At 31.0% G+C, this 16,064-nt stretch overlaps 2 protein-coding genes across 2 annotated transcripts; both read right to left on the bottom strand.

Moving 5' to 3' along the window:
* Positions 1-353: 353 nt before the first annotated feature.
* LOC107924177 (heat shock factor-binding protein) lies at positions 354-2,298 on the bottom strand. The gene is made up of 5 exons (XM_016854492.2): positions 2,063-2,298; positions 1,518-1,571; positions 1,286-1,309; positions 1,179-1,221; positions 354-730 (listed from the first exon to the last, which is right to left on the bottom strand). Exons 1-5 carry the CDS (start codon positions 2,063-2,065, stop codon positions 585-587), a joined length of 270 nt encoding a protein of 89 aa, XP_016709981.2. The 5' UTR covers positions 2,066-2,298; the 3' UTR covers positions 354-584.
* A 1,190-nt stretch (positions 2,299-3,488) lies between these two features.
* LOC107924741 (xyloglucan 6-xylosyltransferase 2) lies at positions 3,489-5,424 on the bottom strand. The gene has a single exon (XM_041081074.1). It carries the CDS (start codon positions 5,157-5,159, stop codon positions 3,780-3,782), a length of 1,380 nt encoding a protein of 459 aa, XP_040937008.1. The 5' UTR covers positions 5,160-5,424; the 3' UTR covers positions 3,489-3,779.
* Positions 5,425-16,064: the final 10,640 nt, after the last annotated feature.

Genomic DNA, 16,064 nt, shown 5'->3' with positions numbered 1-16,064 from the left:
GTATTCTTCTAACAAGTACAGATCATAACCAACTTTGAAATGCTATTTACCATCCAATAATAATCCAAGTTAAGTTGAAGCACCATCCATTGAATTCAAAATTTAATATAACAACATATGATTATGTCTGGCTCCGAAGCATTTTCCAGATGAAGTGTGAACTAGGATAAATGTCTTCATTAAGACAACTTTAGTCATAATCTCATTAAGTTCATAAAGCATTTCAAGCACTGAAGTTTGGGATGTTAACATAGATTGAGGATTGAGGTTAATAGCAGCTTATCGTCTCTTTAAGTTTAATGAACAATCTTAAATTGTATCTTTGCTATTGCACAGTGATAAGAGATGAAATGTGAACAAGCCACTCATATCGTTAATTTCCTCGACTGGTGTTAAAAGCAGATAATTGTTTATCCCACTACAGAGAAGAAATACTTGATACAAATAAAAAAGGGGGATAAAAAAAGGGACACTCAGTAATGTCCCTGGTCTCTGGCCAAAAGTAATCTCAAATAAAACAACATATCACCAAATTACAATCATAATTTATAGCCAACTGTTAAAAACACCCTTGGGGCCAAGCTTTATGCTGAGCCTTCCTCTTGCTTTGCTTCATCCGACTTTTGGTTCGATGGGGCTAATGGGGATGGAGAGCCCTCCACTCCCATCTCTGCTTTTAGGTCATTAATGCTCTGCTCCAGCTCATTTACACGGTTTCCCATTTCATCAAGTGCTTTGGAGTTAAGTAAGAAATAGATGTCCCACAATTCACAATAATACTAAAGAAAAAAACTATTTGCATACTAATTAGTAATTAACTATCTATTTCCCTTTAAAGCATTATCGCTATAATAGAGCAAAAACATAACAAAGTTCCAAACTTCTTAAAATCTGGCCAGCAAAACAGTTATTAGATACAGGTTCACATCAGTCTCGCGAAGCTTAACCTTTTAGCCCAGATTTCTCAATAGTCCAATAATAGACAAAAGAAACTAAAGCGCACATTGCTTTAGGTTCAATAAAGAAGAGAAAAGGATAAAATTTTCATGAACCTATCTTTCACTAATACTTCATCCATGAAGCAACTATGCGACATTTTATACATTTCATAAAGCTGCTATCTTAGGATTTAAAAAGAAAACACTTCAATGAACTTTAAGAACACGAGAAAAGGATATTCTTTGTGATAATGGAATCAGACATTGTTTGAAACCTAGATTGCTGCAACAAAATCTTTGTCAATAACAGAACACCATTCCAATAAGAGAATCCAGTTATAACTCACCATTTGTTGAAGAAGACTTTGCACCTGCAAAAATTAGTCAAAGAAAACATTACTAGACTTATAAGAAAGGCACGTCAAAGACCACAATAAACAATTGCTGAATTACATCCAGTACAGACTATGATCTGGCTTGGCAATCTAAAAGTTCGGAATTAATGAAATGGTACTAGCAGAACAGCAAACATTAAAAGCAGTAATGGTTCATGTTATGAAGAAGGATTGATGAACTCACAAAAACAGTCATATCAGCAGTGCTTTGCTTTGAATCTTCAGAGCTATGCCCGTCCTGCAAAATGTATACCAGTCAGTACAAAGAACTAATCCCTAATACAGATTGTTTAACGCAAAAAATGCAGTTTGATCAAATTGTCAAACATCTGGAAATTATAACCCTCTTCTAACTTAAAACAAATCAGTAAAAATTTGGGTTGGCTGGGGTCTCAAAACAACTAAAACTCTAACAGCAGCATTGCAAGCACGACCAATTTTAATCTAATGAAGCTAACAATTTCTTTTATAAAGTTAAAAATCAAACGAGAGATGAGACAGAAATGCGTATTGTTGAGAAACCGTAAAGTTTCACAAGTCAGAGAAAACCGGGTCTAAAACAAGTCGAAAACAACGATCTTTTTTTATCAAAACTTCATGAACCATGACTTGACTTTTGGATCGTAAAATTTATGGGAAATTAAAAGAAATAGAACAAATGATAGCGACGAAGATGAACAGCTCCAGAGTTTGGAGAATGAAGAAAATAAAAATAAAAGTAAAATTTACCATGCTAGGCAGTGGATCTTGGGTAGTTGATGACGCCGCACCTCAGTTGCTAACCGTAGGTCCGTAGTTTCGATTCGAAAACTTGGAAGCGTCGAGGGAAAACAGAAGTGATCGCAGCTTGCTCATTTTAAAGACATGGGTCATGTTCAACGCCTTTAATTTACAAATATGCCACTCCCACTTCAAACTTTTTATTATTATTATTACATAAGATTCAACTTCAAATCTAGCTTTTTTATCTGCTTTATTACAAATTTTTTGTGAATATTAATGAAGTTTGGATGATGGCATTTTTGTCATTGTGAGTATTAATGCAAAGCCCAATAGGAGCGGCAAAGTACATTCAAAATTCAAATATTTGGGCTCAGTTACAACCTTGTGTGAGGCTTTCCAGCTTTTCATGAATGGACTGGACCAGGCCAGCGAAAATAATCAAGAAAGTGTAAGCTTCAATTTTCTTTTCAGAAATAAAAATGGTTAATTTAAGAATTATTATTTGATTCGAATTAACTAAAAAAAAGTTAAATAACTAATTAAGCACATCTGACAGTTTCCTAAATATAATAATTCTTAGCTTATGAACACTAATCTAGTGGATCCATAAAGAGAAATTTATTCCCATGTAGGGAAGCAGGAATTGTGTTTCCATTATTATAAAAAAAAATAATTATATTTCGTAATAAAATTGCGTAAATGTAAAATAATCTAAACTTAAAAAAGTTTAAGATTATGCTTGTAATCTAAGATACCTTAATGAATAAACCTTAATAAGAATACACTCTATGTTAAGGCATTTTGACACTATTTAAGAGTATAATATTATAAGGTGACCAAAATATTAACAACCAAACAACCGTAATGTAAAACTCAGCCAACCAATAACAGACTTGTGATCAGTATGATACGCTTTAAGATTCTCAAAGACAAAGTGAGAAAAGAGAAAGAAAATGATGGTGATGGTGATGGTGATGAGTCGGACGATCGTCGTCAACCCCCAACACATATGATCTTTTAATTGTCAATACTTCCGGACCATCCTCGTATGCACGTATCATATTTGCTAATACTATAAGTTATGCGGTCCACGAGTATCAGCCATTGAAAAGAATAAAGAAAGCAAGGAACTGCAGCACCCCTAATCTTATTCCTTTAAGACTCGTCTTCATCTTCCTTCTATTCTTTCATCATTCTTATCCTAATTACTCTAAAAACAATGAAAGAGGAGATACAGAGAGAGACTAATGATATTGGTTCAGCTTCCATACATCATCCTATCAATTTTTCTCACTTTCTTTCAAACTTAAAACCAGATTACATTTTTTCTTAATAGATGTCTGACTGATTTAAAATGCTACTTTCTTTCTTTCCTTCTATCAGTAAGTAATTGTATCAGCTACTTACAACAATAAATGTCACTGCTTCATGATGCAGAGCAACGATATATACATGCATCGGTATTTATCTCTCTGATTGAATTACAATGTAGCAGCTTTCTGGCTAACAAATCCAAGTGATAATCACAGATCCAAGTTTGCTGATATACTACAAAATTGAATAGCTGCACACAAAATAAGGCACTATTTTCCTCTGGAAAGCATTTACAACTTTTAGTACCCAACATGGATAAGAAACAGAAGGATACTATTTCTCCTAACCTAAAACATAAAGTTCCCACTGCATACACAACATTTGAACATCATAAGATCACATATACAACCTAAGAAGACGATACCTTAACCGCTTTAAAAGCTGGATGAAGCGATCTAAGTACATCTTTCACCTCAATGGGATTCCTGCTCTCGTTTCGAACTTTCTTCACCCTTCTACTAGCCAAAGGTTGCTGAGTAAACCCATAAATCTGAAGAATCTGATTATCCCCAAAGTTGAATGCTCTATCTATCTGCTTCAAGCACCTCTCAACAGGGTAATTCCCCAACTTCCCACAAGGCTTACACCCCACAAAGTGAGTCACCAATGGCCAACGATGGTCACCTAAACCTGGGTGATAAGTTTCAATCATTTCCTCGTACCTATCAACCAAAAGCCCCCAATAACCATGCAAATAGTAAGCATGCTCAAGGTAAACCTTATCACCCCACTGCTCCCTTTGAGTGGCCAACAAATAAACCATTGCAGACTGATCATCAGCTTCGAAAACAGGACGGTTCTTAAGTTCCCTGGTCAATACCTTCCCTGCTTCATCCCTAATCTTCCCTTTAGGATCCATTGGAACCCAAGCGTCAAGAAAACCAAGTGCCCATTGCCCATTCCTCAACAAAAAACTCCCAGTATTTAACCCAATCCAATTCTTTTGATCATAAACCCTCTCATTCCAGCCATGCATAACCAAGTTCGAGTCTTTATACCTTTCCCAAGGAATCTCAAAAGCCATGTCGGTAAACATCGCGTCACTGTCCATCCACCACAGGAATTCCACCTCCGGATGCGAAAGCAAAAGCCTCCGAATCAACGGTAATTTGGCCCAAAACCCTGCCATTTCTGCATCTAACAGTGCCATATTGTAAAATATTTCAATCCCGTGTAACCTACAGTAATCTATCTTGTTCTTCGTTGATTTTAACAAGTAATGTTCACCAACCGGGTTCTCACACGGCTTGGGAGATGAACCAGTGACTAAAAGAACCCTCGGTTTGTTTGGACCGATGAAATTTGGATAATCAGGATTTTCTTTCAGCCATTCAGATCGCTGCTTGTCCCAATCGGAGATTTTCGGCCCAAGAGAATATGGCTTGTCGGAGTCGAGTTTCGAGTCATCGGATTCCTCGTCAACTAATACCTTATTTAACTCGAAATCGTTGTAACTATTGGTTTCGGCGTTGGCGTCGCTGACGACCTCGTTATCGGACGAGGTCGTTTGAACTTCTTCGAGTACGCGGTGCGTCTCAGCGCGTCTCCGGAAATAGAAATGGTCGCGAATCTCAACGAAGTCCTGCTCCGGAGTCCCGAATTTCCCGGCACCAATAGTGCCACGTAGAACGACTACGGTGAGGACGAAGCAAAAGACCGTTACCTTGCAGTGACGGAGAGTCCTGTGGATCTTTCTACACCTTTGAGCTCCCAAACACTTGCCTATCATCTTTCCGGTTGCTTGCCCCACCCGCTCTTGGCTCAACCCAAACAATGCCGGATTGGAGAATTGATAACCCTATGATTTGGGAGATTCTGAGAATGATTATGGGAATTTTCTTAAGGACGCAAAAAAAGTTAAAAGAAAGATGTTTCTCTTTGAATCCAAAACGTCTTAGGATGCTGGAGTTTGATTTGTTATCCCGACACAAATTTGAAAACAGCTATGGGTGATGCCGGGACCCACCGCGACGTAGTTGGAACGAAAATAATAAAAATAAAAACCCTTAATTTAGGATTTATAAGTCTGCGTTTGTAATAAGCACTTAAATAGATAAACATTGTGAGCCGCTTAATCTATTTTTAGGTGGTATTTTACGAGTACGATAATCTGAAGTGGAAATTTCCTATTTTTATGAAAACTAATATAAAGAGTTATTTAGTTAATTTACCTTTTTTTTAAAAACAGCTAAATGTGGTTTGTTTTTTGTTTTAAGAGATAAAGATTGCGTTTTTTGTTTTTTGTTTTTTGTTTTAAGAGATAAATATTTTTTATTAATTATACAACATATAAAATTATTTTTTCTTCATGAACCGATTGTATGTATTAATTAAATATATTATATTATATTATTAAAAATCAATATAAAATCTGTAACATTTCATAAATAATATTATTGACCAATTAAAAATAATATGAATATTTAATTTTTATAACTATGATAATTTAAATTATAATAAATATGATAAAATTTTTAATATTTAAAATAAGCTTAAATGGATTGATATTACTCTCAATAATGATTTTAGTTTTACTATTTAAGAAAAGTTAGAGTATAATTTAAAAATGAAAAGAAAAAAGACCATGTAAATTAAGTTATTAAACAAAAAATATACAATCCATAACTAAATTAATAATTTAATTATGATTTCAATAATATTTATAATATCTTTCTCATTTATCTATTAAAAAAATATTTTATATATATTATATATGAAATTCATTTTTTAATAATTAAAAAAAAGTGCATGAATGAATATGTAAATTTTAAATTTTACTTCCTTGAAGCACATATTTATATTTTTCAAGTATTGGATATTAAAAACCATATATAAGGACTGAATATTAAGAATAAAATTAAAACGGAACTAAGTGTATACGCATTTATATTTTTTGTAATTTATGACTAAATTAATTATATCAAAGATTATTGACATATATAATTTTTATTATATAAACGAGTATTCAATTTTTGATATATTTTTATAAGGAAATTGGGTTGAAATAGTATTTATTTTAAGCTTAGTCAATAAAAGCGGCAAATAATTAGCACGCCAAATGGATATTTAGTTGTATCACATTGAAATAGTTTCCTTAATTGCAACTTTAAACTGCTATTCTCATTCAACTATTAATAAGTTATGTTTTTGGTCACTTAAATTTAAAAGATTATAAAATGATCATTGAACTATTCGAAAGTTTTTACTTAAGTTACTGAACTATTTGAAAGTTTTTATTTAAGTCATTGGATTTTTTTTTAAGTTCAATTAGTGAGCTCCAGCAATGATTTTATGATTAGTGCGATAGACTAGTACCCATTGATAAATAGAACTTACTTTAGATTTAAGTAGATTTGAAGGTAAGTGTCGCAAATCATAGGAGAAAGTTGCTAGGATTTTGGTTTGTAGATTTGTGTCGTTTAAAATTGTTTCATGAAAAAATTTTGAATTGTAGAAGAGAATAAGGAGAAGGGCTTCTATTGGTTTAGGCAAATTGAATGGAAAAGGCCATACAATAGTAATTTTAATAGTCCAGTGACTTAAATGAAAATTTTCAAATAATTCAATGATTAATTTGTAACTTTTTGAAGTTGAGTAACTAAAACGTAAATTTACTTTTTGAATGCTAAAATCGTTAATCATTTGGTATCGATTCTTTTAGTCTGCCCTTTTAGAAGGATTTTCCCCTTCACAGGCATTGAATAAGCCAAGAAAAAGGGTTTAAATTATTCGTATTAAATATATTAGAAAAGTAATTATTGGGTATACCAAGAGTGAAAATTTTTATTTTACAAATAAGTTTGAGATTTTGTCACATCTTATTTTTAAAAAAAATTAAATACAACATAGTTACAAATATTAAAATCTCAACTTTATTTGTAAATTTAAAATTAAATTTAACTACACAAATGGAGTTCATATGATAAAATTAAGGATATATTTTTTACCAATATCTCAGTCTCCATTATTTGTGTACTAAATGTGGTGACAATAAATTATGGAAAAGTAATGAGATTTTGGTTGATTTGCTTTCAAGATTTTGATGTCTTGAGTTAAAACATTTAAATTGTTTTTTTTATAAACTTTATATAAAAAGATAAAAAGATAAAAAAAACACTTATAATAATATTTGTTATGTACCATACGTACTGATGGACGTACCGTTCTTCTAATGGTAAGTACGGCTTAAATTCAATGTTATCAGAACAGTGGTTTCGTAACCACAAATTCAATTTAAAAAGAAATTTATTTTAATATTTTTGCATAAATATTGATATGATAGGAAAATCGTATGAAAATATCGATAGAAAAATTTTACCGATTTAGTGGTTAGTTAGAAAAAGAAATTATTGAAGAAATTGAGTAAAACCAAGGTATCGAGACCTCGATCTCGTAAAACCGAGTTGGAAATATTTTTATAAATATTTATGAAATGTTAGTAATGTGGTATTAAAATTTTGTTAGGAATTTTAATATTTGGGTAGTCAATTAAATGAAAATGGCTAAATTAGAAAGGTGTAAAAGTGGCTAGGATGATTAAATAGCTTAAGTGTCTAATGAGAAAGGATTTAAAAAGCAATTAGACCCAAAATTTATTTGGGCAGGACGCCAAGGGCATGAAATCAGCAAGAAAATGTATGGTTTAAGGGTAAAATTGGAAGATTGCATAATTAACTAAATAAATTTAGGACTAATATGAAAATATCTAGATTTCTTATGATTTCTCTTCATTCTCATCAGCCAAAATGCCATAGGAGGGGTTCTTTAAGCTGTTATTTCATAATTTTTACACCAAGTGAGTTAATCCTTACCTTTTTCTTGTAATTTTTGTGTTTTTAAGACTTTTACAACTAGGTCCTACTATTAAATTCATTAGTTTTTGATTTCATGGATGAAATTTAAAGTCACCATGGTTGAGTGTTGAAATTTTATGATGAAATAGCGTGAAATTGAAGCTTTAATTTGTTTATGAGATGATTTTATTAGGTAATTTCAATAGAAATTGATTTTTAGGACCTAATCGTGAAAAAGTTTGGAATTAAAGTCTAGTGCTGAAATACTGATTCCCAAAGGTTATAAAGTAGTTTAAAGTGATAGAATAAAGTGTTAATTGAGAACAATCAGCTCAATTAAGAGGTTAATTGAATAGGGACAAAATTATCATTTATTAAAAGCTTAGGGGAAAAATGGTAATCAACATCTTACATTAAAATAATTTTGGACAGCAGCAGTAGGCTAACTTTGAAAAATCACCATAAATTATGGAAATCAAATTAGAGGATGAACAAACTATCGAATTAAATCTTATTGAGTCTAGTTTCTCTTAAAAGAAATGATGTAAGAAATGAAATTGTAAATCATGAGATAAAATAAATTTTGAGAGACAAGGTCAGAATGAATTCGGGTTTCCCTGTTTTGAATTTGGAAAATTATAAAAAATTGGATAAAAATAATTAGGGGTTAAAATTTACAAGTTTAAAATTTACAAGTTTAAATTATTAATGAGTCTATTTTCAATAGAAACAAATAGAAACATCATCCAAATTTTGTATTAAGAGATAATTAATTTTTAGTAAAGAAATGTTGAAGCTGTTAGACAACAGAACAGGGGTAAGTTTGAAGATTTTACTGTACTTATTGGCTGAACCAAAAATTCTGAAAATTTTATGGTAGAAAGATATTTGAGTCTAGTTTCAAAAACATCAAGTGGTTTTTAATTTGGAATTCTGTAGCTTGAGATATAAATGATTTAGTGATTACAACTCAAGTAAACAGCTTTGAATGAACTATAAATAATAGTGGAATTATAGAGAATGGTACGTATGAACATGAAATGTATTAAATTAATATTAAATTTATTTATTTAGATTCAGAAAATTCAAATACGAAACTAGATCGAGGAAAGGAAAAATTTCGGGATTAGTAGATTTTTGTATACAAACAAGTATCGAGATAAGTTCGTGTAACTTGAATTATATTCTTAAATGCTTGAAATGTATGTTATTAATGTTAATATGATTTGAATGTTCATTGCATGAAAATTGATAAAACATTGATATATTTGATAAAAAGGGGAAGAAATCCCGATTGAATGAAAGAAAAATTCGATGTATCTGTGAAAATGAATTGACGGTAAAAAGGATCTAGCCCGAATGGGTGATCTTATCCTGATATAGTCCTCCCGAAGAATATGTGTAAAATGGATTTAGCCTAGATGAGTAATCCGAATTAAGACCTGAATTTAGCATAGATTGGTAATTCAGATCCAAGCTCATTACAGTAATTTTCGTTGCAGGGGATTTAGCCTGAACTGGTAATCCCGACAATACTCTATGAGTTTATATTACAGGGGATTTAGCCTGGATTGGAAATCCCGCATGAGGTTCACGAGAGTGTGCTCTCTGAAATGGAAATGTGCACACATGAATACCAATTGACAGACCCGAAATTGTACACTAAAAGTGTACCTCTGAAAATCCATCGAAATTCTGAGAAATTCAACGGGATAAATATGGGAAATAATAGGGGTAATAGAAAACATAGAATTGATGAGCTCATCAATCATTAATCTTTGTATTGAACTCATATGATGCTATTTGATTAATGTTTTGGTTGAGTTTGTGTGTGATAAGTAAATGGTAAATTGAAAGGATGTATGAATATTTATTGTATTGTATTGAAAATATTAGGTAAGTATAATTCTTGTTACATGGGCTTACTAAGCACAACGTGCTTAGGCTGTTTTCTTTTTCCCTGTTTTGTAGTATTAAGAGCTCGGAGGTCGGATTGGGTCGAAGACACATCACACTATCAACCTCAACATTTTGGTATATCAAGAAATTTTTTTTTTGGAAATCAATGGCATGTATAAGTTAATAAAGTAAATGTTAATGTGAAATGAATGTAAAGTTAGCCATTGGTATGGCTAACAAATCTTGGTTTTGGTATGTGACGAGGTTATCTTATAGATATCTATGAATATATCCTAAAAATATGTTGAATTTGATTGGTTGATTTGGATTGGTCTATGTTTAAAATTGCAGGGAAGGTTAGATATTTATAAAGGGGTTATATTGAATTCATAAAAAAAAATTAGGGTTTTGCAAAAAATTTCTTATGGTTTCGATTTAATCCCGTTTTGGCCCTGGTGTATGTTTTGGGCTTTGGAGACCCATCTAAGGGACGTCATAACATGTTTCGATAAACGAATAGTATTTAACTCGTAATAACGGTAAAATTAAATCGGTAAACTCCAGCAATGCCTCGTACCCTATTCCGGCGACGAATACGAGTAGAGGGTGTTACATACCAATATCGATTTATTTAAAAATATCAAATAATGACATTATTTAAATCTCAAATACTAATCAAAAATAAAACTTTGGTTCAAATAATAAAGAAAATATTTTAAAAATGTTGGTGGCATGGGTTCAAATCTTACCCTATATAAAATTTAAGATACCAAAAAATAAAAAAAAATAAAATACTCATCAATTATATAAAATATTCTTTAATAAGCTTCACAAATACAATACATCATTAAACAAATTCAAAATAAATAAGCAAAAAAATTATTTTATAAATAAGATTATCACATTCTATGCATATAACAATTCACAATTCAACAAATCCAAAATAAATAATTTAAATTTAATATATATTTTTAAAATTATTTCTTTAGTACTAGTCGGGACACCATGTTTCGACCGATACGGGGGAAATCAATTGGTATAGTTGATATCAATAAAATTTGCACCGAAACGGAACCTAAAATTTATTGTTCTAGTTTACTATTAGAACGAAACATTCCAACCAATACGTTGATACCACCTAAACAACTACCATACTTTAAAATATTTATCTAATTGAATTTATATTCGATTATTCAACTTAGATGTGAAATGTTTTAAGATTATAATAAATAATAGGATTAACATAGTTTTTATATCAACAATCCAAGGGGCTAAAAATACTTGTTTCACAGAGAGACTCAAACCTTTATGAGAAATTTCTAGTAGCGAATAAAGGTGTCATCTAGAAAGGTGAGGTAGTTTTCGGCTCCAAGAACTCACATCAAAACCAGTATTGACATGGTGCAAACTGTAAATCTACAAAAATGACCATTGCACAACCATATCAATCGCATTGAACCAAAACAAAAGAAACAATTAATCCTCTCTTACCTATGGAAATGAGAGCCGTAAGGCAGGCGGCAACCTCAAATACCATGCATATATAAAAACTAGGTTCCACCTTTTTCTTTATCATCTATACTATTGTTATTGTTACTTTACATAATTACACCTTGTTAGTTCTTTTATTACACCGCACCCTTTGTTAGTTTAAACATGGAAGAATATTTTGTAGTATAAGATTTGATGTTATTTATTTAATCATTGTTTTTTAAAGGTTGATATTTTTTTAAAAATTTTGATACTTGAAGTGTAACTTCCTGTCTAATTTGGTACTTACCCTTTTTTTTCATTTTGGTACCCCAATTTGTCAAATATTATACAGATGATTGCAATATATTAACAATGTTATTTTTTATGAGATAATAAAAATAATCAATTTATAATCTTCACGTGACAAATGACATGGTATTTGTCTTTTATATTTTAAATATTCAATTACTTTTTATTTAATTTAATTTAATTTATTTTACTTATTTTATTATATAATATTAATTCATTAAGTATAACTCAATGCATAGTTTTTTTAACACAATTTTCCTTTAACACTAACGATATTTTTTGTAGAATAACACAAATTTTTAACATTGTTAGTGTTTTGGGGTAATTTGTATAATATTCAACAAGTTTGGGCACCAAATTGAACCTAAAAAAACTTTGGTACCAAATTAGGAAAAGTGTTAAGTTTAAATACCAAATCAGATGCAAAAAAAGCTTAGGTGTCAAATTAGGAAAATTGTCAAATTTAAGTACTAATTTGGGTAAAAAAAATTAAATACCAAATTAGGAAAAAGTGTTAAGTTTAAGTACCAAATATTATATTAAACCTGTTGTAAAAATTCAATAATTTCATTTCAGCTCACTAGCCTAAACACTCAACCTCTATTCTAACCCACTACAAAAAGTAGTGTGGTCAATATTTTTATAAAGGAGAGTGAGTTGTACAGATTTGAATCTGAGATCTAATATCAACCAAAACTTCAAATCAATAGAAGTCTTTTGCCATGAAACTCGAATATTGTAAACATATATTAAGACTCAAAACTATACACTCTTCGTAGATTTGGATTTAGTCTCATTACTTTTTTTTTAAATTAAAAATGCAAGTTCAATTGTTAATATCGTTAAAATTGTTCTGTCAAGTTCAGTACAACCTTATTTTTTCTTGCATTACTACTAAGCGATTTTTTTATTACAAAATGTTACACTAACAAATTTATCCAAAAAAATGACAACATTGACAATTGGACCCAAACTTTGAAATCTAAAAAATATAGGAACTAAATTCCTAGAAATAACAATAGTTGGACTAAATTTCAAGTACATGAAAAATACAGGGACTTAGAACGTATTTTAAAATTTTTAAAAATAGTGTTTTAAATATATTTAGTGGATGTTAATACACTCAATCCTCACTTTTTTTTAGCCAAAAGAGATTAATTAAAGGAGAACCTAGAAGTATAAGTGATAACTCAGTGAGCATGACAGTTTATTCCCACCACCGTTAGAGAAGTACCTAGAAAGTAACAAAAGATAACCTACATTATCATGTGAGTTGTGTAGGTCAAAGTTAAACAAGAGAGGTAGGTAAGCCATCTTTATCCAATATGAAAACCAAAGAATATGAGGATCGATCAACCCAACCTATCAAGCACATCTCCTTTAAAGAGTGTTTAGCCACCTAATTTGCTACACAGTTAGTAGTTCTCTTCACCAGATTAAACTTAACATCAAGTAAACTTCTCGGCATTTCATCAATTCTTTTCAGAACAAGGTCAAGCTTCCATCCTGAACATTTTCCTTTCTTATGTATTGCATCAATCACTATTTTAAAATCAAACGTGACTTTCTCATATCTATTTTTAACTGGCAGCTTTACTCTCAACTTAAGTGCCAGAGCTTTTGCTACATCTACGCTATTAGTTCTAGGTTTCTTCCCAACGCCGTTAATAAGAAGATCATCTTTATTTCACACCATCATCACTATTTGATATGTCCTAATTTGATAGGTCAAATTAGGCTCCCCAGTACGCTAAAAGAGCTTATTTCTGAGCAATTTATATTTTTTTATTGTGTTTTTACTTAGTTTTCATTCTTTGCATTAATAAGTGAAATAGTGTGTTTTATACCACTTTTGAGTCCCAAAATGGTCAAATGCGTCATAGGGGACCTTGGTTGATTGAGTATTGTAGAGAGTCATCAGAAGCCCAAATGTGAGTGAAAATATCACCTAGCAAGGGATATTGCGGTATCGAAGCCTAGAAGTTGTGATGTAATACCCTGAATTAGGGCCTAATCGGAATAGTGGTTTCGTGACCACAAATCTGAGATAGAAATAATTATTTTATGATTATTTTGAGGTCTATGATATGATTTCATGATTGTGTGAAAATTTCGTGAAGAAATTCTATGCATAAAGTGCTTAATTTGAAGTTAGGGACTAAATTGAATAAGTTGCAAAACTTACATTCTAGAAGTTTCTAGTATGAAATTGCTTTGAAATATTAATTAGGAGGTCTTAAATAACAATTTGACCAATTTCTAAGTTTATGGACAAAAATTGGACATGGATGGAATTTTTGGAAAGTTTAGTAAAAAGGGCATTTTGGTCATTTAGGGGTAAAATGAATTAAAATACAAAATTAAAAGCCAATTTTGTTCATCTTCTTCACCATGGACGTGTATACCGAGGGATACTCCATGGCTAGGGTTTCCAAGCTTCCAAGCTCGATTGTAAGTTCGTTCTAGCCTCGTTTTTAATGATTTTTACTTTTTTGGAGTCCCGATAACTTGATTTAGCTTATGCTAGCAATAATTCAACCTAGGGTTCATAATTGGAAAAATACCCATAGGTGAAATTTGTGTATTTTGATGTTTTATGATAGAATATGATGTTTTAAATTATGTTAGACAACTTGTGCTACTCGGTTTTAAGTGAAAACGAGTAAAATGGCTTAATCGGTAAAAATACCTAATAGTCATAAGTACATGTTAGAGTGAGAATTTGATGTTACCATAGAAGGGGAAAATGATCAGCATGTCATAAAACATAAGAAAATAGGATGAAGTTTAATTTCCGAACCTTGGGGCAAAAGTGAAAATATGCAAAAGTTTAGGGGTCAAAATGAAAATTTGTAAAAATATGATTTTTGGACCCGTATGAATAGTGTAACTAATTATTAGGCTAAATGTGATATTATAGATGAAGGAAATCGAGATTCGGGCTTAAATCTAGAAAATACAAGGTTATGGATTAAAATGGTAAATTATCGTTTCCGGATCGAGGTAAGTTCGTATGATAATAATAATACAATGTTATGTTTGAATTATATTTCTTACTATTATTGCATATATTGTATGATTTAATATATTAGAAAAGTTGATAAAATGGTGTTTAAGATGTGAAAATATGACATGAAAGAATGTTACATGAAATGCAAGAAAATGATGATACATGACAAGTGATATATGAAATATGTGATATATGTTATGTAAATTCTTAAAAGCTGATTTGATATTTGAGTTATGTCTTATTATACTATGAATGGACAATTGGTACTATGGATAGTGAAATCGACACTTCGAGTAAGTTCGTACATAAATAATCTATCGATTCATTTTATGTTATTATATTTTGATATCATTTGAAATGTGGCTACTTATCAAATGGTTATTTGATGTAAGTTATGAATTTAAATTGATTACGGACAATTTAGTAAAATGTTGAAAAGTGAGGAATTTCCCGGTTGAACCTTCGGAATAGAAACGATACAAATGAACTATTGTGAGGTCACGGGTGTAGTACTAAGTGCAAGCTACTACGTGTACCGGATAATTGGTCGCATGTGTAGTACTAAGTGCAGGCTACTATGCGTACCCGAAAACTGTGATCACGTGTGTAGTAATAAGTGCAGGCTACTAGGTGTACCAGATTATTGGTCGCATGTGTAGTACTAAGTGCACGCTACTATGCGTACCAGATAGCTTCGGCTACAAGTGTGGAAATGGGAAAATGTGCAGGCAATTGTGTATCTGTTATTATTCCGATGAGTTCAACGGGAAATCGATTAAATGAAAATACATGTGAAAGTGATTATGTGATGAACAAGTGCAAGTATATGTTTATTTGAATTTATGCAAATATATGATTATGCGAACCTCGGTAAAATGGAATGGATTAAGTGAATTGCGTAAAAGTTAACTTTAGTAGTAAAACAGTGTTGAACAGCAGCAGTGCATGACTTTGAAAATTTACCAAAAATTGTGTAAGTTGAATTAAATTTCAAAAAATTATGGAATTAAAGATTAATGATTCTATTTTCATATAAAACAAACAGGGGGAGCAAAAGAATTATACATTATGTGATATTATAATTTTTGTGAGACAGTGCCAGAATAAATTCAAGATCCCCTGTTCTGACTTTAGAAATTCACCATAAATT

Source organism: Gossypium hirsutum, chromosome A11 (assembly GCF_007990345.1).
Source record: "Gossypium hirsutum isolate 1008001.06 chromosome A11, Gossypium_hirsutum_v2.1, whole genome shotgun sequence".
Classification (NCBI taxonomy): Eukaryota; Viridiplantae; Streptophyta; class Magnoliopsida; order Malvales; family Malvaceae; genus Gossypium; species Gossypium hirsutum.
The sequence above is the reverse complement of the archived record's forward strand: the minus strand, read 5'-3'. Positions and strand labels throughout refer to the sequence as shown.